The sequence below is a fragment of the Mirounga leonina genome, unplaced genomic scaffold, assembly GCF_011800145.1.
Source record: "Mirounga leonina isolate KUSES-001 unplaced genomic scaffold, KU_Mleo_1.0 Mir_201, whole genome shotgun sequence".
NCBI lineage: Eukaryota > Metazoa > Chordata > Mammalia > Carnivora > Phocidae > Mirounga > Mirounga leonina.
This window is the reverse complement of record NW_023270504.1, coordinates 17,070,340-17,097,349: the sequence shown is the minus strand read 5'-3', so window position 1 is coordinate 17,097,349 and position 27,010 is coordinate 17,070,340. Positions and strand designations below refer to the sequence as shown.

Here is a 27,010-nt window from a genome sequence, read left to right as displayed (position 1 = left end):
AGGTGCTTGGCGAGGCTGGGAGTCAGGCTTGAAGCGCCGGAGAGCGGATTAACTGGAAATTGGCCAGATGGGCGCGGTGCCCTGCGTCCCTCTCCCCGAGCGGTAGAAGTCACCGCAGTGCCCGCGCGAGCCACCGGCTGGGACAGCTTCGCTGCCGCGGCGCCCCTACTCGGACTCACCGTACGTGCCCGGGAAGGGACGCGCAAGGAAAGGGTGCGCGGTGGGCGGGAAGGAGCGAAGTGGGTGGAGCGGGTGGGCTTTGCCCGCGTGGAACTTCTTTGCTCTCTGTAGCTGCTCAGCGCTGGCTTTTCCGTCCGTCGCCTCTGAAACGGAGTCGAGTTCCTGTACCCTGGTAGGTAAGTTTTCCCCGTGGTCAAACTCCAGGAAAGAAACTTAAGGGAATAAGTCCTTTTACGTTTACGTAGTGAGTTACTCACTTTTTATTCTCAAGCCGCGCGAGCGTCCACCTTGAACGGGCCCCCTGGAACGCTGGGGTCCCAGAGACGTTAAATCACAACCTGCCAGTGGCGGAGTCGCATTCACCCCGACCCTAGTCTAGCTCCAGAGTCTCTGTGTGCTCTACGCGCTTTGTGCAAATTGTATAATACATGAAGTCGCTGTATGTTAGGCAACTTCTGTTCAAGCGAAGGGTGTGGAATCCTGCAGCGGCCCTGGGCAAGTTGGCCTTTGCAGCTACTGAAGTACAAGAAGGATTTGCTCCTCGTGGTTCACTTTGCTAGGCAAGAGGAACATTGTCAAGTTTAATGATAATAATATAACGACAGTAACAAAGTGCAGGAGGACATCGGTTAAACTTTGTGATATTATAGCCAGCCCCCCAGTCTGGAGGAGGAAGCCATGGGAAACTCTTATTTGGGAGGTGAGGCCTCGGATATTACTGTTATGGCGGCCCCGGGGCAGTGGAGAGAAGGTGCATGCAAATCTCCCATCTCCTTGCTTTCTTCGAAATAGTCCCAAGGCCTCTTAGTATTCTGGGCACCCTTTTGTTTTCTCCTTTGCCCTCTGTCTGCTTTCTCTCCAAGAGAGTGCCAAGTGGCTTATAATCAAGCATTGTTATAGGGGCACATGGAAAATTCCCCAGATCCTCCAGTTTACAGCCTTTCCACTGTTTGCCATTTAAGACTAGAGTTCTTCAGGGCCTTAGCTTGTGGTGATTGCCAAACTACAGACCCTTTTCGCATCCCCCCCCGGGGGCTTACCATACTGGGAGTTAAGATAGTAATAGGGTTTGCTGTCCTTTGCTGTTCCCCAAATAAGAGGACTATGTAGAACTTTGGTCATTTTTTTAAATGGCAAATCAGTCCCAGTTTGAATATTGCTCTTGGTGGCAGAAAAGTACAATTTTTTCTAAGGGTTTGTTTTAGAGTGGAGTTTATCAGTGAGGCTGGGAAAGGAGATCAGCAGAGGCCCCTGAGAACAGCCTTACCTCACATTCTCCCAGAGCCCCCAGCATTTTCTCCCCAGCACCCAGGCTCTGAAGCATAGGAGGCCAAGATAATTTAATTATCTTTTTTTTTTTTTTTTTTAAATCTTGTGGTAGTATTACATTTGTTTTAGAAGGTATGAAATTGAGGAGTCATGGCTCGGGGTTGTGTGACCAGATTTTTTGTGTGTTTCACAATGTTGATGTTGCAAGGCCACCATAAATAAGAAGAGAACTTTGCCCTTTTTGGCCCAGAGCCTGTAAAGAGAAGAGGAATATTCCATGGTTGAGAGATAAAAAACTCAACTGTAATAGATACAGTAGGGGTAGGTGCTGTATTTGGATGAGGAGGGCAAGATAGGAATAGGAGATTGGACAGAAAAAGGCCCCCAGAAACCAGAGTGGTCTAGAATTCTTAGCCTTGATGGTGGATAGCCCATGAGCTAAACACTTGAGAAAACTGGGTTCCAGTCTTGGCCCCTCCACTGTGAATTTGGGTCACATTACTCACTCTACCTCTTCAGACTTCAGCTTCCTTTCATGTTATTATTAGTTTTTTTTAAAGATTTTATTTATTTATTTATTCATTTGAGAGAGTGAGAATGAGAGAGAGAGAGAGAGAGAGAGCACATGAGAGGGGGGAGGGTCAGAGGGAGAAGCAGACTCCCTGCCGAGCAGGGAGCCCGATGCGGGACTTGATCCCGGGACTCCAGGATCATGACCTGAGCCGAAGGCAGTCGCTTAACCAACGGAGCCACCCAGGCGCCCCAGCTTCCTTACATGTTAAAGGCAGAGACAAATATTGCTTGCTCTGACTACCTTAGAATTTTCTAGATCAAGTGAGATAATGGGTAAGCTTTTTGAAAACCCTCAAATGATCTCCTCAGTGCCTAGAACAGTGCCAAAGTGGGAACTTATTTATCAAATACTTATATAATATTTACCAGTTCCCAGTGCTTTTGTAATGTCTTTAGACTTTGCTCATTTGATACAAGAATCTTGTGAGATAGGAAGTATTATTAACCTCATTATACAGGTAAGGTAAGTAGGTCCCAGAGAAGTTAAACCACAACCAGTAAATGGCAGAGCCGAATTTACCCAGACTCTAGTCTAGCTCCAGAGTCTCTGTGTGCTTCGCACTTTGCTCTTTGCCCCTTCAGAGGCATCACCTCCACCTTAGGGGACTGAGTCCAGCTCTCTGGTGAAAAAGATAGAGGTATTCTCTGCTGTGCCAACCAGTGATGGACAATGAAGGGAACGATACCCTGGACAAATGTAATTCATCATTGTAATATTTTATTCTCTCTAATTCATAACCAAGTTTCATGTTTTGTCTTTTCTTAGATTATTCATACCTCGTTCCTAGAATACTCAAAACACTTAACAATTTACCCTCTTAATTATTAACACTACTACACTGCTCTCCTCCCTCCTGGCGACCTCCCCTAGTAAAAAGCGTTCAGTAATTTTGTGGGTTTTTTTTTTTTTTTCTTAAAGATTTCATCTACTTATTTGAGAGAGAGTAGGAGAGCACGAGTGAAGGGAAGGGGCAGAAGGAGAGGGAGAAGCGGAGCTCTGTCCCAGGACCCCGAGATCATGACCTGAGCCGAAGGCAGATGCTTATTAACCAACTGAGGCACCCAGGCGCCCCATTAATTTTGTATTGACTGCAGTGCCCTGCCGTGATGTAAGCTCAAGGCAATGTCCTGACAAATCAGCTTTGAAAAAAAGTCTAGGCCAGCACCATCTTATTCCATGCTGTAAATCACTTCTGTTTCTTTCTTTTTTTTTTTAATTAACATATAATGTATTATTTGTTTCAGGAGTACAGGTCTGTGATTCATCAGTCTTACACAATACACAGCGCTCACCAGAGCACATCCCTCCCCAAATCACTTCTGTTTCTCAGTGCCTTACCTTCTCCTCACCTGGCCCTCCGGTATGCTGGGAGTGGAAGATATTGGTCTCTGAGAAATGGTTCATGGACCTTTAGGATGTGAAGTCAGAGGCTCAGCATTGGCCCATCTCCCCAAACCACAGACTCCAGGAGTTAAGCTACATTCTTGGTGTTGGAAAAACTCTTGCTGTGAGGTACGCTTTCAATGTGTTATTCACATTGAAAGAAAAAAACCTCGCATTGCCCTTTTCCTCCAACTGCTGACATCTTTGTGTTCTTTTCCCACCAGCAGCTCTGGAAGGCTTCCGCTTTTTCTCTACTTTTTCAAGACCAGTTTTTAACCAAAAGAAAACCATTCTCTGGACTTATATTCCATTGCTAAATACATTTCATTCTGTAAACATCTGTAGCGACCTACAGAAACTGTTTAGTTGTAAAATTATTGTTAAATAACAACAGTTCCGACTTGATAAACTTTTCTTATTTTTTTTAAATTAACATTCCTGCTGTGTTTCTTCAGATCTCTGTCCAGAGGCATAGGACTTAAGGATCCCTTATTAAGCTAATTACTTTACATGAGCTTTGAAGGATAGCGCAGTTTATTCCTGACTTCCTCCCCCCCCCCCCCCCCCCCCCCCCCCCCCCCCCCCGCTACCAGAACAAGAGCAGATACATTAAATGGTACTAAAAGTATTACCTTGCACCGAGAGCTTATATCACATTCTGTGCTTTCAAGACTGCTGACTTGTGGAGGTGGATTAATGTATCATATGCATTTGGTTTTGTTTTTTACACTGAAACATACAGTTTCTGTTTGCTTAAATCTGAAATACATATTCAGCCCACCTTTCAAAATAGGAGTTACTGGGATGCCTGGGTGGCTCAGTCGGTTAAGCGTCTGCCTTCCACTCACGTCATGATCCTGAGCTCCCGGGATCGCGTCCCACGTCGGGATCCCTGCTCGGTGGGGAGTCTGCTTCTCCTTTGGCTCCTCCCCCTGCTCGTGCTCTCTCTTTCTCTCAAATAAATAAATAAAATCTTTGAAAAAAATAGGAGTTACTTCGGAAGTTTTGGTTTCTTCATCTGAAAAATGGGAGTAATAGTATCTACCCTGTAGCATCACTGGGAGAGGAAACAAGGTAACAGATGTGAGGTGCCCCAGCCACAGGCAGGCATTCAGTCAGTGTTAGCTGAATCAGCATTAAGCACTTTACAGTCTCTTGAAGGAGACAGTGCTGTGTAGTGTAAAGATACGAAGTCAGAGACGTGGGTTTGTGTCCTAGCTTGGCTGCTTAATATCTCTGATTCACACTTTCTTCATCTGTAAAATGCATATAGTTATGAGGACTATACTAGAATAGTTACAAAGATTATGTAACACACAAAAAGTATAGGACATAGTTGGACATTATAAAATTAAGCATATATGTATATGTGTGTTGTTTATATCACATTCACAGCAATATGTAGACAGCTATATGACCAGTCACAGAGTAGAGAAAGAGATATAGATTTATAGGTTATTGGTAGATGGATAGAATGATCAGAGTTTGATCGATGTCAGTCTGATAAGGTTGCATACAGGGGTTGAGTTTCAAAGGCAGGAATGGACATTTTGTCCAAGAAACCGAACTCCATGCTAAGTAGGTTAAATAGTGTTGAAGCTTGGGTGTGAGAAAAGATGTGTGTTTATGTGGAAAAGAGAGAAGAAACAGACAGCAGAGCTGATAACAGAACAAGAGGATGTTAAAAAGAATGGCTACCAGGTAAGGTAGGGAATTTAAATTTTAAGCTTTACCTGAAATCCCTACCCACTTTGACTTGAGTATCACCAGTATACCTTAGCTTCCCTTCTGGGTACACTCCCAATTATATTTCCAACTCCAGACAGACAGTTACATTCAGTGGAAGGTGAAGTAATGTGAAGAGTTACATAAAGCTACCTTCCTTCCCTTATTCCCTCTATGAGAGTCCCATAAACGCCACTTCCTTCCTTTGCATTTGCCCGGCATTTTGTTTCCATTATCCTGCTTCTCCTTGTTCACTTGTGTTGGTATGAATGATGACTATAATCATGGTGATAATGATGATCATAAGGATATAATAAACTTTATCGAGGGTTCTTCACGGGCCAGTTGCTGTGCTAAGTATAAGTATATTCCACATGGTATCTCAATTAAATCCTGACAACAAACCGCTAAGTTAGGAACTATTACTATTCTCATCTTAGAAATGAAGAAATTTAGTTTCAGAGAGGCCAAATCTCTCAACCAAAGTTAATAACCAAAAGGTGGGACTGGAATTCAGATCTTGTAACCTGGGATCTTAAATACTATTGAAATGACAAAAAGCTGTAAGGTGGGTTTCTAAAGCAGGACATATATTAGAGCTTAGGTGTTTCTTATTTTATATTATTTTTTAAGACTTTATGTATTTGAGAGAGAGAGTGCAAGCAGGGGGAGGGACAGAAGAAGAGGGAGAGAGAGAATCTCAAGCAGACTTCACACTGAACACAGAGTCCAACTCGAGGCTCAATGTCAGGACCCTGAGAACATGACCTGAGCTGAAATCAAGAGTCAGACGCTTAACTGACTGAGCCCCCCAGGTGCCCCAGAACTTAGGCATTTCTTTCTTTCTTTCTTTCTTTCTTTCTTTCTTTTTTTAAGATTTTATTTATTTGACAGAGAGAGACACAGCGAGAGGGGGCACACAAGCAGGGGGAGTGGGAGAGGGAGAAGCAGACTCCCCACCGGGCAGAGAGCCCAATGCAGGGCTGGATCCCAGGACCCTGAGATCATGACCTGAGCCGAAGGCAGACGCTTAACGACTGAGCCACCCAGGCACCCCAAACTTAGGCATTTCTAATCAGACATTAACGGTGCTACTATGTACATAATTTAATGTTTCTAAAGAGATCAATCCATAAACTCTGGTCTTTTGTGTCCAACTTGTGGTTCATCTTGATGCAAAAATAGGATTTTAGTCTATCTTTACAGCATTTTGCCCATTTACTTTTGCTTCTCATACCCTTACATTTTCATTTTCACTCCATGCTTGTTTGATATCTTCAAGCTTAATGTTATAGAATAGAAAAAAGCCACAATATATTGTTTATTTTGAAATTTTAGAAAAGATTATTTCTCCTGCAATAATAACCCAAGATATTTTTAAGAACAATATGGTTAATGCTGCAATATAAGTACACCAAGTGACTGTCAGGTTATTTGAGGTATTTATGTCTGCCTTTCCTCTCTTGTCTAAACTCTTTTTAAGATTCCAGACCAAAATTGAAAAAATGGTTGACCTCACTGAGCTAATGGAAAATGAAGTATTCATGGCCTATGCTTCCTATACAACGATTATTCTTTCAAAAATGATGTTTATGAGTACTGCAACTGCATTCTATAGATTGACAAGAAAGGTAAGACATTTGGAGGCAATAATTTCCTTTAAGGGTTGGCATTTTGGAAAACAATTTTCTTAATTTACTTTTTAAAAAACTTTTTTGGTAAAGCCCAATGGCACATTGTTTAATGTTGCAAATGAATTATGCCATCATTTGGTATAGATGCATCTGATATATTTATGGAACAGGTACTTTCTCCCGGAAGCTAGTAAGTGGTTGTTACCTTTTGTCATGCTACTTAGTACATGAGATTCTTGGAGTGTTAAAGTTTTCAAGAAAACTCTGTGATTTTGAAGTTAATTTTGCCAACTAGAGTTTAGAAAATAGTCATTTTCCAGACAGTTAGCTGGTGTTTTTAGTTCTATTACAGGTCAAGGGTACACCTTTGGGAATAGAATTAAGTTTTTATTATCAGTAGAGCCTTTTATGACTGGGGCAAGGCATTTGAATTTTGTGTAGTTCTGACTTCTTAAGTGGATGCTATTTCTGCCCAGCATCATAAGAATGATTTTTTCTTAAACTGAGCCTTGGGGAAGGTAGTAGAAAGATTTTGGAAACTATATCCTATACTCAAGCAGGGTTTATAACACAGTAAGTGGGGGTAGAACAAAGCTACCTTGACAAAGTTAAAACTATTTTCATTGGTGTGGTCCTTGTCCCTAGTCAGCAATTTCTTCCTGGAAACCACCTATTTCTCTCTGTCTTTTTTATTTATTTGTTTATTTATTTATTTAGAGAGCGGAAGAGGAAGGGAAGAGAGAGAATCTTAAGCGGGCTTCACGCCCAGCGCAGAGCCCAACATGGGGCTCAATCTCACTACCCCAAGATCAAGACCTGAGCCGAAATCAAAAGTCGGATGCTTAACTGACTGAACCACCCCCAGGCGCGCCCCCCGCCCCCCCACGAGTTTTTATCCTTCAGAGACTTGCTTTTATCTAGAGGTTATAGTCATCCTTAAGGTATTTCCCTGTTACTCTCTTGAGGTATAATTCCTTCCCAAGGATATTTGCATTTTAATGGGGGGGCACCTACAGACATATTTAAGTCTCTTAAATATAAGAGGTCCAGGTGTCAAAGCAGCAGGCTGTAAAGTAGCTTCCTACCACTGGGTCCACAGTGTCCTCTAGAAACAGGGTAGCACTAAGCATAGCAGAAATGTACCCCATCTTACAAGAAAAGGAGAAAACTCAAATTCATGGAGTGCCAGGAGCCATGTGATAGTCTTTGTATGTGCAAAATCATGGAATTGTTAGTATTTTCATGTGAAATGAGAATTAGTCCCCCCATTTTATAGATGAGGACCTGAATGAAAGTCAGACAGGTTAAATAGCGTACCCAAGGTTATACACCAATAAAGAGTGAAGCTGAGATTCTAATTCGGATTGCTTTAAACTCAAATCCCATGCACACTTTCCACTGTAATACATTTATTTACTTATTTGAAACATATTTATTGAACATCTAGCATGTGCCAAGCATTTATTTAGAAACAAGACAGACAGAGCTGATCTCAAGAGCTGATACTGTATCATGTCCCTTCCCATCAGTTCTCCTCAACATCTTTATCTGAAATAAATGCTTATGTCATATTTAGAAAAAAATGTAATATTTATGGCTTTCTAAGCTTAAATTAGGCTAATTTTGTAGTTCATGTTTTTCTTTATTATAAATTATTAAACAGTGGAACATACTTAAATATTTTTTAAATGCCTTTTTCAAGTTTCAAGGGATGGGGAGATCATATCAAGCAGCCTAATAATTTGCAGGAAAGAATAAACAAACATATGCTTAGAACACGTACTTGGTATTTTTAGGAATGCCGTTCAACTTATTATGTTTCACTATATTATTCAACCCAAAGTGTTTGTTAATTCAGCCAAAGAAAAGAGATACACATATCCTAATAAAGAACAAAATATACTTCCTGCCCCTCATTCTTATACTTCTTGCCTGGTCTCTAACATCCATGGTTAGTAAATTAAAGACTTTCATATGAGCCAACCAGTTGGGAATGCTAATACTCTTGAGGGAAGTTTCATCAACATCACTATAAAAAGATGCCAGTTCACCATAATAATAGTCAATGATGGCTTGGAATTAGGCTCTCTTTTCCATTTTTGCTTCCTTTTCACTATTTTTATACATTAGTTTTTATTTAAGTTCTTATTTATGCTTTTCTTTAAAAAATGCTTTGCACTGTCAGGAAAAGCTTAAAGTCTAGATCCCTCCCCGTGTTTGAGCTCCAAATTTCCTTTTCATAAGGGCCAACCTGGATGCCTGTATTTCTTCCGTTAAAATGCAAGTAACTTATCAGGTGGAATACTCCCATGTTATTTGGCATTTGAAATACATTTTTTTTCTTGGAATTTGGAATAGGTTTTTGCCAACCCAGAAGACTGTGCTGGCTTTGGCAAGGGAGAAAATGCCAAGAAGTATCTTCGGACAGATGACAGAGTGGAACGTGTACGGAGGTAAACCCACTGTCTCCTGAAATTATTTACTTGATCAAAGAATTTTGGTCAAGGAGTTCAGTGAGGATGTTGGGGATTGTAAGAAGGGAGAAAAGTCAGTGATCTTAACTAGTCCATATAATAATTATAGAAAATTAGGGATCTAGAAGTCTCCAACTCTCACTGCAATTGCACATGCCAATTTCCTACTTCCTTGGGGTTAATGACTTTGTTCTCTGTAGGGATTTTTCAAAAAGGCTTACAGGTAGAAGGTAAAATGAGGATGGTGGATTTTTGCAGTTTTGTCATCTTTCTCCAGAGCTGAGACTGTCAGCTTGTGTGAAACGTTGAAGATACTTTTGCATAAGACTCAAAATATGAATGTGGGAAATCTTGCCTTCCTTTTTCTCTCTCCTTTATAGGTATTATGTTTAATGTACTGAGAATTCAATGAACAATGAAAAGCAATACACCAAGATACCATCCACAGAGCCTCCTAATAATATAATTAATACTCTGCTTTAAAAAAACAAATTGAATTCTAGTTCTGAAGGTATACTTCTTAATCCTTGCCATAAAGTCATGTAAATTGCAAACTTTCTTTTTCACCTTTACTGAACTGTGGTCAACAAATAAAATTGTAAGACATATAAAGTACATAGCATCATGAGTTGATACACATATATGTTGTGAAATGTTTATCCCCGTCGAGTTCATTAACACATCCATGACCTCCAGATTTACCACCCCCTTTGTTTTTTTATGTGAACATTTAAGTTCTAATCTGTTAGCAAATTTCAATTATAGACTACAGTGTTATTAACTATAGTCACCATGTTACACTTTAGATCTTCAGACCCTCTTCATCTTATAACTGAAATTTTGTACCCTTTTACCGGCCTCTCCTTATTTCCCCCCACAGCCCCTGGCAACCACCTTTCTACTGTTTCTGTGAGTTTGACTTTTTTTTTATCCTGTCTTTTAGATTCCACATATAAGTGATACCATACAACATTTGTCTTTCTCCGTCTGCTTTATTTTACCTAGCATAGTGCCCTTCAGGTTCATCCATGTTGTTGTACATAACTTTTTTAAGGGTGAATAATGTTCCGTTGCACATATATACCACATTTTCTTTATCCATTCATCTGTTGATGGACACTTAAGTTGTTTCTAGATCTTGGCTATTGTGAATAATGCTGCAGTGAACATGGGAGTGCAGATACCTCTTTGGAAAAATGGTTTCTTTTTCTTTTTTGGATATATACCCAGAAGTGGAATTGCTGGATCCTCTGGTAGTTCTATTTTTAATTTTTTGTGGACCCTCCAAACTGTTTTCCACAGTGGCTATACGAGTTTACATTCCTACCAACAGGGTTCCCTTTTTTCCACATCTTTGCCAGCCAGCATTTATTATCTCTTGTCCTTTTGACAATAACCGTCCTGAGAGAGGGGAGGCTAATCAAAACCATTGATTTTTGGATGATTTTGAATAAAAATCAGTGGTTTTGGATGTCTTCTTTGGACAAAAGTGACTGCTCACGTCCTTGCTTATTTATTAATTGGGTTATTATTATTACTATTATTATTATTGTTATGGAGCTATATAAGTTCCTTGTATATTTTGGATATTAACCGCCTATCAGATATGTGGCTTGCGAATACTTCCTCCGTAGATTGTTTTTCCATTTTAGTGATGGTTTCCTTTGCTGAGCAGAGGCTTTTTGGTTTGATATAGACCCATGTGTTTATTTTTGCTTTTGTCGTCTTTGATTTTGGTGTCAAATCCAAAAAAATCATTGCCAAAGCCAATGTCAGGGAGCTTACCTTCTATGTTTTCTTCCAGGAATCTTATGGTTTCAGATCTTATGTTCAAGTCTTTAATTTATTTTGAGTTAATTTTTGTGTATAGTATAAAATAGGGTCAGGTTTCATTCTTTTGCATGTGGAAATCCAGTTTTCCCAACACAGTTAATTGAAGAGACTAGCCTTTTCTATTGCATTTTATTGGTTCTTTTGTAAAAAATTAATTGACTATAAGTGCATGGGTTTATTTCTGGGTTTTCTATTCTGCTTCATTGATCTGTGTGTCTGCTTTTTTTTTTTTTTAAAGATTTTATTTATTTATTTGAGAGACAGAGAGCATGAGAGGGAGGAGGGTCAGAGGGAGAAGCAGACTCCCTGCCAAGCAGGTAGCCCAATGCGGGACTCGATCCCGGGACTCCAGGATCATGACCTGAGCCGAAGGCAGTCGCTTAACCAACTGAGCCACCCAGGCGCCCTGTGTGTCTTTTATGCCAATACCATACTGCCTTGATTACTGTAGCTTCGTAATGCAGTTAGAAATCAGGAAGTGTGATACCTCCAGCCCTTATTCTTCTTTCTCAGAATTGCTTTGGATTATTCCAGGTCTTTTGTGGTTTCATACAAACTTTAAGGTTGTTTTTTCTATTTCTCTAAAAAAAATACCATTGGGATTTTGAGAGGGGGTGCATTGAATCTGTAGTTCACTTTGGATAGTATGGACATTTTAACAATATTAATTCTTCCAATCTGTGAACACAGAGTATCTTTCCATTTATTTGTGTCTTCAATTTTTTTCGTCAGTGTCTTGTAGTTTTCAGTCATAGATCTTCCACCTCCTTGGTTAAATTTACTCTTCAGTATTTTATTCTTTTTGATGCTATTGTAAATTGAATTCTTAATTTCTCTTTCTGATAGTTCATTGTTAGTGTAAAAAATGCAACTGATTTTTGTGTACTGATTTCATATCCTACAACTTCTCTGAGTTCAGTTATTAGTTCTAACAGTTGTTTAGTGGAATTAGGGTTTCCGATATAATATGTCATCTGCAAATAGAGATAATTTTACTTCTTTCTTTACAATTGGATGACTTTTATTTCTTGCTCTTGATTTAATTGTTCTGGCTAGGACTTCCAAACTATGCTGAACAAAAGTGGTGAGAGTGGGCATCCTTATCTTATTCCTGATCTTAAAGGAAACATTTTCAGCTTTTCATGATGTATGATGTATGTTGTTAGCTGTGGGATTGTCCTGTATGGCCTTCACTGTGTTGAAGTACATTCCCTCTATATCCAATTCATTGAGAGTTTTTGGCATGAAGGAATTTTGAATTTTGTCAAATGCTTTTTCGGTATCTATTGAGATGATTATACTATTTTTGTCCTTCTTTTTGTTAATGTGGTATTGATTTACAGATGTTGAACCATCCTTACATCTCATTTGATAACAGTGTATGATTCTTTAAGTCCTTTTAATTAAACTGTTGAATTTGGTTTGCTAATATTTTGTTGAGGATTTTCATATCTGTGTTCATCAAGATATTGACCTGTGATTTTCTTTTCTTGTAGTGTCCTTATCTAGCTTTAGTATCAGAGTAGTGCTGGCCTGGTAAAATAAGTTTAGAAGTGTTCCATTCTCTTCTACTTTTTTGGAAGAGTTTGAAAAGAATTGGTATTAATTCTTCTTTAAATGATTCGTAGAATTCACCAGTGAAGCTATATGGTCCTGGATTTCTTCACTGGGAGGTTTTTGATTACTGATTCAATCTCATTACTAGTAATTGGTCTGCTCAGATTTTCTATTTCTTCATGATTCAGTCTTGGTAGGTTGTATGTTTCTACGAATTTGTCCATTTCTTCCAGGTTGTCCACTTTGTTGGTAATTGTTCATACTAGTCTCCTTCGTATTTCTGTGGTATCAGTTGGAATGTCTCAACTTTCCATTCTAATTATTTTATTTATTTGAATTCTTCCTTTTTTTCTTCTTGGTAAGTCTAAGGATTTATCTTATTTTATCTTTTCAAAAATACAGTTCTTCATTTCTTTGGCCTCTTCTATTTCTCTTTAGGCTACATTTCATTTATTTGCTCTATAATCTTTGTTATTTCTCTCATTTTTCTAACTCTGGTTTTAATTTGTTTTCCTTTTTCTAGTTTCTCGAGGGTTAAAGTTAGGTTGTTTATATGATATCTTTCTTTTTCTTAATGTAGGTGTCTATCACTATAAACTTCCCTCTTAGAACTGCTTTTGCTTTATCCCGTAAGTTTTGGTATTTTCTGTTTCTATCCTCATTTGTCTCAATATATTTTTTTTCATTTCTCTTGATTTCTTCTTTAACCCATTTGTTGTTTAGTAGCATGTTGTTTAATCTTCACATATTTGTGAATTTTTCAGTTTTCTTCTTGTAATTGATTTCTAGTTTCATACTGTTATAGTTGAAAAAGATGCTTGATATAACTTCAAACTTCTTAAATTTATTAAGGCTTGGGCGCCTGGGTGGCTCAGATGGTTAAGCGTCTGCCTTTGGCTCAGGTCATGATCTCAGGGTCCTGGGATCGAGTCCCGCATCGGGTTCCCTGCTCAGTGCAGAGCCTGCTTCTCCCTCTCCCTCTGCCATTCCCTCTGCTTGTGCTCTTCTATCTCTCTGTCAAATAAATAAATAAAATCTTTAAAAAAAAATTTATTAAGGCTTGTTTTTGGCCTAACATATGATCTGTCCTGGAGAATATTCCATGTGTATTTGAGAAGAATGTGTATTGTTGCTGTTGGATGGTGTGTTTTTTAAATGTCTTTTGGGTTCATCTAAGCTAATGTATAGTTTAAGTCCAATGTTTTCTTATTGATTTTTTGTCTGGATGATCTATCTGTTATTGAAAGTGGGGTATTAGAGTTTCTTACTATTATTATTGTATTGTTACTTCTCCCTTTAGATCTGTTAATATTTGCTTTATATATTTAGGTGCTCCTGTATTAGTTGCATAAGTATTTACTAATGTTATATCACCTGATGAATTGACCTCCTTCACCATTATATAATGGCTTTCTTTGTCTTTTATTACAGTCTTTCGCTTGAAGTCTGTTTTGTCTAATGTAAGTATGGCTTTCCTGCTTTCTTTTCTGTTCCATTTCCATGGACTATCTTTTTCCATCCCGTCACTTTCAGTACATGTATCCTTAAAGCTGAAGTGAGTCTTTTATAGGCAGAAATAGTTGGGTCTTGTTTTTTAATCCATTCCATCATTCTGTGTCTTTTGTTACAGTTATTTTTGCTACTTTTGTCTTCTAGTCTTTATACTAGAGTTATGCGATGTACCCACCATCATTACATTAGTGTATTTTGAATTTAATTATACTTGCTTTTACTGTTGAGTTTTATACTTTCATGTGTTTTCTTCTTACTAATTAGTGTCCTTCTGTTTCAGCTTAAAGAACATTCTTGAACATTTCTAGCTGCTGTAGTGGTTATGAACACTTTCAGCTTTTGTTTGGAGAATTCTTTCTCTCTCCTTCAATTCTGAAGGACAACTGTGTCAGGTGGAGGAGGATTCCTGCTGGCAGTTTTAATTTTTTATTATTTATTTATTTTGAGACCTTAGAATATATTATCCCACTCTCTTCTGCCTTGTAGTTTCTGGTAAAAAATATGCTGATGGTCTTATGGGGGCTCCCTGGTATGAAACAAGCTACTTTTCTCTTGCTGCTTTTAAGATTCTCTCCTGTCTTTAACTTTTGGTAATTTAGTTATAATGGGTTTCAGTGTGGGTCTCTGTGGATTCATTTTTTGTTACTTCTGAAGTTCCTACATCTGGATGTCTGTTTCTTTCTCTGGGTTAGGAAAGTTTTTAGCCATTATTTTTTTGATTAAGCTTTCTGCCCTCTTTCCACTCTCTTCTACTTCTGGGACCTGCCTAATATGTACTTTCATCTTTTTGATGGTATTCCATAAGTTCCATAAACTATATTTACTCTTTTTCTTTTTTTTTTCTTTCTGTGCCTCCAGTTAGATGAATTCCATCGCCCTGTTTTCAAGTTCGCTGATCCTTTCTTTTGCTTGATCTGGCCTGTGTTGAACCCCTCTATGGGATTTTTAAATTCAGTTATATTCTTCTGCTCTGTGATTTCTTTTTGATATTTTTTTATATTTTCTTTTGCTATTGAAATTCTGACTTTGTTCATGCATTTCTCTCCTGACCTTGGTGAGCATCTTTTGACCATTATTTTGAACTCTCTATTAGGTTACTTATTTCTATTTCATTAAGTTCTGTTTCTGTAAATTTATCTTGTTCTTCGGTTTGAAACATATCCCCCTATTTTTACATTTTCCTTGGCTCTGCATTGGTTTCTCTGCATTAGATAAAACAACCACTTCTCCAGGTTTTGACAGAGTGGTCTCATGTAGGAGATGAAACTTGTCAGTCATCCTGGCCTGAGCCTCTGGTTGTCTCTTAGACCTTTGTGATTGTCCAAGCTGCCTTCTTTGTTTTTACTGGCTCCCAATTGTTCTGGGTGTGCCAAGACTTGTCACATGTTCCAAAGGGAGGAACACAGTCAAGATCTAGATATAGGCTGACTGGAGGCTGGATGCTCAGGTAGCAGTGGGAAAAGTATGTAGTTAAGCCCCTTCTAGGGAGATCCTGGATTTGGGCATTTTTGTCTGCTCCCTCTGTGCTGGACCTAGATATAGCCATGGGGAGGGATAGCTGCAGTGACTGCTTGGGCTTGTTGAGAATGATTCTTTGTTTGCTGTATTTTTATGGGACTCATGAGTGGTAGTGCTATTAGCTATAAGGGCATGGTGATCCGGAGACCGAGCCGTAGGGCTGCAGCCATAAAAACTGGAGTGCATACAGGTATATGAGCTCCTTCCAGAGAGATTCTGGTCACTGAGATCAAGCTAGAGGGAGAAGGTGGGGGAGATGTCTGCTGGCTTCCCTGGTTTCTAGGAAGGATCAAAGCCCAACCCTAGATGCATGCATGCTGACACTTAGGCAGTAGATTTCAAAGTATGCAGTTGGATCCCTTTCAAGAAAAGACTGGGAGATGGACAATTTTGCCTGCTCCCTCTGTGCTGACACACAGCAAGTCTTGTGCTTCCCTTAACAATTTCTCTTCTGTTTGCTGTAAGTCTTATGGGTCTTGGGAATGCAATCCTCATTGATTTTCAGAGCTAGATATTTTGGGGTCCCATCCTTTGGTGAGAGTCCTAAATGTTTGGGCACTAAATGTGGGGTCCAAACCGACTGCTCCTCAGAAAGAAGCTTGGAGTTGGGAGTTCCCTTTCAACTGTATGGCACTATGCTGGGGGCGGGGTTTATGGCAAGATTGTGTCTCAGCCTTTCCTACCCATTTCAATGTGGGTATTTGCTCAATGTGTAGCAGTCACTTAGCTGGTTTCTGGATTTCTTTCAGAGATAATTACTTTGTGTGTAGCTGTACATTTGATGTGGCTGTGGGAGGAAGGGAGTTCAGGAGCCTCCTATGTCACCATCTTGGGTAACCCACTTCCCCCACAGAATTTTTTATATTGGGATTCTATTACCAATCTATTAGTTACCTTTTTCTAACATCTGAAACATCAAAGTTATATACCATCTTCTCACTTAGTATTTTCTAACGCTCATCCAAACGTGGTTCAATTTAGGCACATTTCAAGGAATAAGTAAAATTATATAAAATTAAAGAAACAGTGAAGTGTTTTCATAGCCATACTTAAACGTACAGATATTTCGTTTTATGGTGAATAGTTAAGATAGGAAACATCATGAGTATATTTGATGCACTGTTTCAATTTGGTGAGTATGAATAGGTGAACTGGATACTGAAATAAAAGAATTTTATTTCTGTAATTCAGGAACCAGCTGGAGTTTCTAAACCCTCTAGGACCTAGATCATATTTGCATTATCACTTTTCTTGATTCCCTGTGAAAGTCTGAAGCCCCTCCCAAGATTTCTGCAGATTCCCTCTGGTATATGATCTCAAGATTCACTCTCAGTCTGGGTTTCTACACGTGTGCATGTTTCCATAGTCTACATTTTGTTAGGCTGATGTAAACTTGGCTCTTTCCCTAACTCTCAACAAACCAACTTAAAAAATGTGGATAAAAGAGACTTGATGAAATTGAGGTGCAGTGTTTACATTATGGCAACACAAACATTTCAAGTTGTATGTTAGACAGCTTTGACAGTGTCCTTCAGCATCCTGTCCCTGGGGAAGTTGCACTGTACCTTCTTCCCCTCAAATAATGCCCACCATCACACCATTTTGCAGGTTCTTCTTTGGCTCCATATACTCTTCTGCTCTTCTAGTACCAAAATTATGCAAAAAATTTAACCCCAAGTTATTTATTAAACAAGAATGTTTTTCTCCTAAGAGGAAGTCTGTGCTAGGTAGTTTGAATAAAATGGTAACTTCTGCTTCACTTAGTTGTGTTTGTTAAATTAACGGTCCTACTGAGTAAATCAGCCAGTCTTAAAAATGGACGATTCCAAGAATGTGGATCTAAAATGGTTTCAGGACAAAGAATGTGAAAGTTTCAAACAGTATCAGAAAATTGTAAGTGTTATGATGAAAACAAATAAACGGTAGAAAAGGTGAGTACAGCTTTGTGGAGTTGCCAAAACCACCAAAGAGACATTAAGCAGTTTAAAACTTTTGTCTTTACCTTTTTGTACATCCCTTCTAGAGCAGATAATCACATACATGATGCTGATCATGACCCTATACTCATAACATTGCCTAGGACTTGAAAGTGATAACAGTTAGATGCTCAATAGCATTAGTAAGTTTGAAGGGAACATCCAAGTGTCACGTGTGAAAGCTTAACAAAAGATATTTTAATTTTGAGATTTTAGATTTTTCCCCATTCTCCCCTCCCATCGTAACCCCCCCCCCCCATGCCAATAGGACTGACTGTACTTCTAGAGGGGAAAGCCCTTATTGAAGCTAGTCAGGTTGTGAACAATTTACCTTAGTTCTTTCTGAAAGGAATCCGTGTCCTCGAAGAGGTGCAGCGACTGTGTGCACAGCGCCCCCTGGTGATCAGATACTGCCTTTTCAGTGTGGCAACAGAAGAGTCTCCAAGAAAGACAAGGTGTCCAGTTTCCAGTTGTATTTTTTGAGACCTTATCGACACCATCAAAAAGTTTCTAGTAACAGTTCGCTTTTGGAGATACTTTTCAGATAACGAGTTTCCATAATCTCCTCATTTGATTTTTAACCTGGATTTTTTTTTCCATTACTTCCACATATAAAGCTATTTCTATCAGTATATCCCAATGGCAGGGACTGAATGGGGCTACAAATGAAGTGACAGGTATGCTTTCAGGTATGCAATATTGAGAAAATTAATACATACACATAGGGGGCAAATAAGTAAAAATATAAAGTAATATATGTGGAAATATCAAGATAAGTGGCTTAAAGTAAGTGACTTGCATTCTGGACAGACAAAAATCAGAGATTAGAAAACATTTTATGTATGTATTTATTTAATCCCATCTCACCGTGTTCTAGAAAGAATATGAGACCATATATCCATTCAGTACAACAAGATGAAAAGAAAGTTGCAAAGTAATCAGGGCAGCTGGAGAAATAAAGAGAACCATTCAAAAGGAAAAGAAGGCAGGCTTGGGTTTGGTATATAAGGGAAAGGAGAGACATTTAGAATATACTACCTTCAAAGGCAAATAATACCTTTTCACTGAGTGTTTAATGGAATATAGGTGACACTCACTGGGGATTCTGTCAAGGGACTGAGCCTTGGGCTGGGAGTTGAACTAGATGGCTTCCCTTCTGGCCCCAGTGCCTGAATAAAGCATTCACTGAGAAATCATTGTGTGGACATTACTGTCATTTCTTGTATTAGGGTACTATAAAAGAACTTCCCTGCCCTTGAGGGGTTTATAACTTTTCCCTTGAAAATAAGACCAACACACATGTAGTAATTAGAGAATGATATAAGGCAGCCTCTTATTAGATGTTAAGTTGTGGGGGACAAGGTATAAGTTCTTAAAATATTTAGGAATATTGCATGAAGGAAGAGCTTGAAGGATATTAGGATTTGAGAAGAGGAAGAGGAGAGAGATCATGGCAATTTGGAACAATTTCTTTGTGGGAATTTGGGCACACTGCTCTATGTTGAGCGTGAAGAGCTTTGGCTGAGATAAGGGGGTCTGGAGGAGTCTGGTATGAGGTTCCTTTTGTACTTGGCCACCCCCAGACAATTCTCAAAGATGTGTAGCATCACTGATCCAGGTCAGGTGGATGACGCTGAAATCCAGGTGGTTCTGATCTGAGGCAGGGAGGTGTGACTGGAGCATCATGAGCACAGAGAAGGGTTGGTGGGAAGGTCAACCACGGAACAAGCCTATACCAAGGGGCATCTGTCTAAAAGAGAAAGGAAAATGGGAGCAGGAATCATCACGGGGGGAAGGGGATAGACCCAGATAGAAAGTGGTTGTGAAAACTGAAATTAGCACCTGCTAATAGATTTTGAAAGCAGTCTAGAAAGGACTGAAAGATGAAAGAAGCTGTGCCATCATAAGATGAACTCTGTCGTTTGAGCAGAGAAAGGGTTCCAGTGGACAGGTGATACTGAACTACAGCAGGTGCTCACTGGGAGAGCTGGGACACCGAACGCCCTGGCCAGGGTCTAAAAAGATGGCGTGAATTAGCACTGAATATGTCATGAATTAGCATTGAAGATGAGGGTCTGTTGAAAACAGGCCTTCCTAGGACGAGGAGCAGTGTTATCTGTAAGATCATTTGGAGGACTGAGGACAGGGAAAGAGAGTTGAAGAGGAGAGATAAGATAGAGGGAAGCCAGAAAAAAAATGAGGGGCTAGTAAGGTCAAAAGAAGCCCTCCTCCGACCTTCCTTCCCTCAACCCCCAGTGAACCACATTACTTCTTACTGTCCTTGACTACCTTCTCTGTTTTAAAACTGCATTCTATTTGCCATTTGCTTAAGTAGACTTAGAAGTAGACATTGTTTTCCATGGGGTCTCCCTTTTAAAACTTCTTCCCCAACTTTAAAATGTCTGTCCTTTTAGAAAGTTGTGAGGGAGAAAACTAACATGGCCAAGATTGGAAGTGAAGTTGTATCTGTAGTCCGGCAGGAGAATTCAAAGGACAAAAACAAATAGCCTTGCTGTAATTGGTGAACTGGACCCTTCCTTAGTAAGAAATAGTATTCCTGTCCCTTCTTGCCCACCTTGCTCTCAGTAGCCTGTTCCATGATGGAGTGGGAATGGGAACACTCATATCTTTCTGTCTTTTGCTTTTACTTAGAAACAGGTCATTCTTTATATAAATCTTTCAAAACCATTACTTATCTAGGTGACTGTCACCTTCTCCAAACCTTTATGTTGTCACCATCTTTGTCAGGAACCTATGGAAACCAGGAGAAAGGAAAGGAGGGGGAGACAGTGGTGATTATTGAGCAGGCAATATGTAATCATTTTTTTGGTAGAAGAAAAGAAAGTGACATAAAACTATTTTTTTTTGTTTTAAAATACCTATCAATAGCTGATAAGCTCTCTCAAAAATCTTAATTTCTAGTCTAGATTCTAAAGCAGTTTTAAATCTGGCTACTTAAACAGGGACATTAGATTTTAAAATTAAGCACTTCAAAAAAAATCAAGTCAATAATAAATGGGCCTTCTGTTCACAACCCTAGCCAGAGAAACCCAAGGTGCCATGAACTGGAGGAAATCATCTAGCTATGGTATAAAGATAAAATTTAGGAAACATATCTTTCTATGGTCAATAATTTTTGTGTATTCTTTGTACTTTGCTCCCTCAGTTAGCTAATTCTTTTTGTAATTTGAGGATAGATTGGCTAAAATTTTACCCATATTTGAAAGGCTACTTATGTATTCTGTTATTTGAAGTTGAGAGCATAAGATTCTTGGTATTGAATTGGTAAATTAATTGTTGGCAACCTAGTAGTTGGGGTGAATGGGCAAGGATTGTCTGAGTAACCATTCTGTAGACTGGCAGAAGTGAGGGAGTAGTCTTATGAAAGATTATAACCAAAAGTTCTTTCTTTTGGAAAGAAGAGTTTTAAGAAGAGCCTTGAACTGCTATTGTATGAACCTCAGAAGAAAAAATATTTCATATCTACAAAACTGAAATGAGTTTTATGACACAGATGCAATTTTGATGTTCTTGAAAGTGAAAAGTGTCTTCTCTGTTATATGTTGAGATATGCTAAAGATAGAACCAAAAATAATAAGACATTTTAAATAAAAGCCAAATGGTTAAAGAAACAAGGCAATTTGAAAAAGAAAATAAATCTGCATTTTTAAGATCCACTAACATTATATTTAGTTTTAGAAGAAAGGGAAAAATGAATGGATTTCTACGGATTTTGAAATCAGTGTTTTTCTAATCATCTTTTCCTACAGAGCTCACCTGAATGACCTTGAAAATATTGTGCCATTTCTTGGTATTGGCCTTCTGTATTCCTTGAGTGGTCCAGATCTCTCTACGGCCCTCCTGCACTTCAGACTCTTTGTTGGAGCACGGATCTACCACACGATCGCGTATTTGACACCCCTTCCCCAGCCAAATCGGGCGTTGGCTTTCTTTGTTGGATATGGAGTTACTTTTTCAATGGCTTACAGGTTGCTGAAAAGCCAATTGTACTTGTAAAGAGAATCATACAACTCATCCAATTATTTTCTAAGAATTCTGTACCTCCAATTTATAACGAATGCTTTTTTAGATTCTAAGTGGGAGGAGAGCAGAGAAATTAAGATGGGGCAAACAGTCTGAATGTTAACATCACCAATATCATTTATTCTTGTTCTGTATTTGTACTCAAAATTTCACATAATTCTTAAATCTTTTGACTTCTTCTTTAAGTGCCTTGTTGTAAATTCTGATTATAATTTGTAACATTCATTCAACATTTAATATTTGAAATCTACAAAAAGGGTGAATGCATGTGTGATAAACCTATATTGCAATATTGCTGAAGCGAACACATGAAATAAAGAATTTAAAGAATAGTTTTATTTGGTTCAATTTTTCCCAGCTTATATTTTCAAAAGTTTTAAACCTACAAAAAAGTGGAAAAGTAATACAATGAACCTTTATATATCTTTCATCTAGATTTACCAATTGTTGACATTTTTGCATATTTGCTTTTGCTCTATCACTCAGTGTTTTTTCAGATTAATTTGAAAGTAAGTTGCAGATATCATGATATTTCACTTCTGAATACTTCAACATGTATCTCCTGTGAATAAGACAATCTTCAAATAACATTATCACACACGATAAATTTAACAATATAATAATATTATATATATATAATTCATACTTAAATTTCCCCAATTTTCCCAATAATGTCCTTTATAACTACTATATTTTTTTAAAAAGATTCATTTATTTATTTAGAGCGAGAGAGAGAGAGAGAGAACATGAGTGGGCGGGGCAGAGGGAAAGAGAATCTCCAGCAGACTCTGCCCTGAGAATGGAGCTCGACATGGGGCTCGATTCCTCAACCCTGAGATCAGGACCTGAGCCAAAACCAAGAGTCGGTCGCCCAGCCGACTTCGCCACACAGGTGCCCCTATAACTGCTATACTTTTGATCCAGGAATCAAACGAGGACCACACAAACATTTTGTTATCATTTCTATTTAGCTTTCAATAAAATGGAAGAGTTCTTTCATTTTCTTTCTTTCTTTTTTTTTTTTTTCTGTCTTTAATAGCATCGACATTTTTTGAGGAGTATATGCTGATTGTCTTACAGAATGAACCTTAATCTGGCTTTATTTTGTCTATTACTTTCTTGTTCTTAGATTCAGATTAAACATTTTTGGTATTGTTGTGTCTTTCACATGACAACATATCAATAAGCTTATGATATCAGTTTGTCCCCTTATCGGTGATATTAAATTTGATCAACTTAATAAGGCAGCATCAACCAGACTTGTCCATTGTAAAGACATCTTTATTTTTGTAATCATATGTGGGGACAAATTGACACTGCAAATTCTGTTTTCCTATAAAATTTCACCCAATGGGTTTGGAATCTAATGATACTGAGTTTGGTTTCTACGTTAAAATATGAATATATAAATATAAAAATTGATAGAATATATAAGTATACAAACCTATAAACACATATAAATCCACACAGATTGAGATCTTTCTGTCTTAAATGGAATTATATGTGTTTAAATTCTCATAATGAAGGATGAACTTTTAAAATATCAATATTTTTCTTGTACTTGCTATTAAATTTATATTAATTATTTATTTGGCCATCTCTTGATTAGTCTTAATTTTAAATACATATTTCTTTAAAAATGCCTTTAGTGGCTCATAATTGTTCATTTAGATTTACCACACAAGAGAAAATCATTGTGTAATGTTTTAAGTCTCATAATTTGAGCAACTCTGAAGTCCACAAACAGTACCTATTGGACTACAGAGAATTCTTACAAGTTTCTCTCTTTTATTATTTTATTTTATTTTATTTTATTTTATTTTATTTTATTTTATTTTATTTTTTCTAACATTAAAAGCAGCTTTGCCTATCATGCATGGGTCTTGGCTTCAGAAAAGCTTGTGGTGTAATTAATGGAAAAGACCATGAGCTTAGAAGTGAAAAGCCCAAAATTCAAGGATTGGATTTACCTGCATAAACACACACACACACACACACACACACACACACACTGCTCTTTGGATTTGAACAATCTATTTACCTTGTCTGAGCTATAGTTTCTTCAAACTTTTTGTGAGATTTTTTTGAAGGTCCAATGATCTATGTGTGTGAAGCATATAAAAAAAGTACTTTCTAAACAATAAAGTGTCCTCCATGTGTAAAATTATTTGAGTAATCTATCAGTCATAAAGATTCAGTTACTTGAGTTTTTCCTAGCTTTGTGTGAGATCTCTTTAACCATGGTCATTTTTCTCACTGTTTTCTTTTTTTTTTTTTAAGATTTTATTTATTTATTTGACAGAGAGAGAGACAGCGAGAGAGGGAACACAAGCAGGGGGAGTGGGAGAGGGAGAAGCAGGCTCCCTACGGAGCAGGGAGCCCGACACGGGGCTCGATCCCAGGACCCTAGGATCATGACCTGAGCTGAAGGCAGACGCTTAACAACTGAGCCACCCAGGCGCCCTCTCACTGTTTTCTTAAAATTTCTACTTCCCTGGTAATGCTTCTCAGAGTAGAAGCAGAGTGGACTGTGGCTGCTATCCTAATGGTTAGGATAGGTCAGCTACTAATATTTGATACCCATTACTAGACAATTATCAGGATAAAAAAGGACATTTACGTTTTATATTCTCAGAGGCATAAGAACTATGTGTTATGTGCAGAACACACTTAAGAAAAATTGGAAACACCCAGAGATAACCTACTTCAATTCTCAAGTTTGAATAATAGTTGTAAAGATAATTTTAAAAGTTTCTAACTGTATTTTCCCTCACAAGAGAAGCTGTAGATGTTGGGGGATTTATTAATGGAATTGTTTTAATGGCAACAGGTGGATGAAGGGGTAGAATATTCACTGGTCTAGTCTCTCCTGCATCAAGTCTCACGTGATCACATGATAGCCGGGTCTTTAGAGTGAAGTCTGCAGTGAGCAACTTTAACCTGTGATCGGACAGACACAGGAAAGAGAGTGCTCAGTTTACCTAAACACTGTTACCTGTGAGGGGTATGATGGATATTTTCATGTTTCTTTCTTTTTTTTTTTTTTAAAGATTTTATTTATTTATTCATGAGAGACAGAGAGAGAGAGAGGCAGAGGGAGAAGCAGGCTCTCAAGGAGCAGGGAGCCCGATGCGGGACTCGATCCCAGGACCCTGGGATCATGACCTGAGCCGAAGGCAGTCGCTTAACCAACTGAGCCACCCAGGCGCCCTGTCATGAAGCTTTTTAAGATAATGATAGGGCAAGCGTTATTTTTATTTCCCTCTCCATGTTCTCAGAGCTTGTTTCCTTTCCCTATACAGACAGTGAAGCGATCAGCTTATTGATTAGTAGCTTCCTCCACCACTACTTTCTTCCCCAATTTAGAATTCTTTTCAGTTGCTCCTTCCTATCACCTGTACCTTTCTTCATCAATCTGGTTTAATATTGCCGACTTTCTCAACAGACTCTTTTTTTTTTTTAAATTTTATTTATTTATTCATGAGAGACAGAGAGAGAGAGAGAGGCAGAGGGAGAAGCAGGCTCCCAAGGAGCAGGGAGCCCAATGCGGGACTCGATCCCGGGACCCCGGGATCATGACCTGAGCCGAAGGCAGTTGCTTAACCATCTGAGCCACCCAGGCGCCCAATATTTTCATGTTTCTGCCACTTAATTAGAATTCTGAAAGTGAGGATTATGTTTTATTTATTTTTGTACATGTGTTCTCATTCACGCACACAGACGTGCGTGTAAACATACACAGACATGCGTGTAAACATTCACACCCACGCACCTCGTACTCACAAACATCCCACTCACACACACCCACGTAAGTCCCAGCACTGTCACCAGTACTAACCATTATGGGTACTTAGTGATTAGGTAACATGTTACTGCTTCATGCTTTGCTATCTCCCTTCGCTCATGCCTTGCTCTCTCCTCACTTACCCTAAACCAACTCTGTCATAAGTAATTTGAGATCCTTCTGCAGAAATCAGAAGATATTTATCTGTAATTCTTATCAACACTGTGTCTAGGGCAGTAAAGGGAGTTTTGTTGGGGAGGGTGCAGGGACTCTCAGATGGGGCTGGAGGGTAGGGCAGGCTTTATGGAAATCTCTACAGCTAGTATCTGTACACACAAATGTGTATAGGTATTGAATCTATATTATTAGGACACAAGCCCTATTCTTTTATCATATTACATAGAGTCTTCTTAGCAGGTGGGGACATCTATTTGTAAGATGTACTTATTTGGCTTGGGTATGTTGAAAGGTGGTGGGACATAAGAGATTCATGTATATCAAAGGCCTTGGTGCTTTAAAAAAGGTTAAGGAGGGGCGCCTGGGCGGCTCAGTCATTAAGCGTCTGCCTTCGGCTCAGGTCATGATCCCAGGGTTCTGGGATCGAGCCCTGCATCGGGCTCCCTGCTCTGCGGGAGGCCTGCTTCTCCCTCTCCACATCCCCTGCTTGTGTTCCCTCTCTCGCTGTGTCTCTCTCTGTCAGATAAATAAATAAAATCTTAAGAAAAAAAAAAGGTTAAGGAACCTTATCTAATCAATGCCAAATGAATGAGTCCCTCTATTTTGAAGGCTCGGAGATTTATTATTTCAGGTATAGGGGGCATTAGGTCCTGAGAGGTAGACTCATAAGAACCAAAATATAAATGAGACTGCAGTTGAATTAGAATGGTAGGGAATTCATCCAAACTCGGGCTTGTAACAGTCCCATGGTCTGGTGGTCAGAATCCCACGGGTCAGTCCATTCTGCCTCCATGTTCAAGGTGACTTGGAAGCTGAAATCATGATCAGAAAGCCTCTGTTGATTTTCTCTGAGGCAGCATTGCCAGAGGTTCTAAAGTTACTCCGGAGCCCAGGGCTCTCCATACGTCAGGTAGGCTTGTGTGGCCAAAAAGCATACTTGGTGAGCATGGGTTAGACCAAAGAGGGTTCGATGAATCAGGCATTCAGTGGCATAAGACTAAAATAATCTGATATCTCCATTTCAAAATAGAGGAGATCTCATGAATGGTATTAAAAATACTCATAGTCCATTGGCTACAGCATCCCAAATTCATCTCCACACTTGGAACAGCCTGGGAGGTGGGTCTAGGAAGACCAAGTCTGATCTGATGCAAGTCCCTCATCAATGTGGGTGCTTAGACAGACACAGTCAACACGTATCTTCGTGCCCTTCTTTTTCCCTGTTTCCTTAGCTATCTGATCTTTCCTCTGACTGAGAGTCCACCTCTTGTGTCTTCATGTTCCAGAAGCTAATGACATACTTGTGCTAGGTTCAGCTAGGAGATTAATTACCAAAAAGGAATGGTACAACCTTTGGCTCCTCGTAATTA

The 27,010-nt window shown here is 38.9% G+C and overlaps 1 protein-coding gene and 1 long non-coding RNA gene across 5 annotated transcripts in view; one reads left to right on the top strand and one right to left on the bottom strand.

Moving 5' to 3' along the window:
• Window positions 1–594, bottom strand: part of LOC118025613 — a 53,176-nt gene extending 52,582 nt beyond the window's left edge. The window contains exon 1 of the long non-coding RNA XR_004683366.1: window positions 438–594. This is a non-coding gene — a long non-coding RNA (uncharacterized LOC118025613). The remainder of the gene's footprint in view (window positions 1–437) is intronic.
• On the top strand, window positions 4–22,011 carry MGST1 (microsomal glutathione S-transferase 1). 4 transcript variants are annotated; one of them, XM_035028136.1, is made up of 4 exons: window positions 4–356; window positions 6,615–6,762; window positions 9,124–9,218; window positions 21,406–22,011. In XM_035028136.1, the coding sequence occupies exons 2-4, from the start codon at window positions 6,637–6,639 to the stop codon at window positions 21,650–21,652; spliced, it is 468 nt and encodes a 155-aa protein (XP_034884027.1). In that variant the 5' UTR covers window positions 4–356; window positions 6,615–6,636; the 3' UTR covers window positions 21,653–22,011. The 4 variants fall into 4 exon arrangements, with proteins under 4 accessions (XP_034884027.1, XP_034884028.1, XP_034884029.1 ...); XM_035028137.1 differs by having other exon boundaries at window positions 4–180; window positions 21,406–21,993; XM_035028138.1 differs by having other exon boundaries at window positions 257–352.
• Window positions 22,012–27,010: the final 4,999 nt, after the last annotated feature.

Coding starts and splice junctions, on each gene's coding strand:
- MGST1 (XM_035028136.1), top strand. CDS start 6,637: ATGGTTGACCTCACTGAGCTAATGGAAAATGAAGTATTCATGGCCTAT. Junction 6,763..9,123: donor TCTATAGATTGACAAGAAAG/GTAAGACATTTG, acceptor AATTTGGAATAG/GTTTTTGCCAACCCAGAAGA. Junction 9,219..21,405: donor AGAGTGGAACGTGTACGGAG/GTAAACCCACTG, acceptor CTTTTCCTACAG/AGCTCACCTGAATGACCTTG.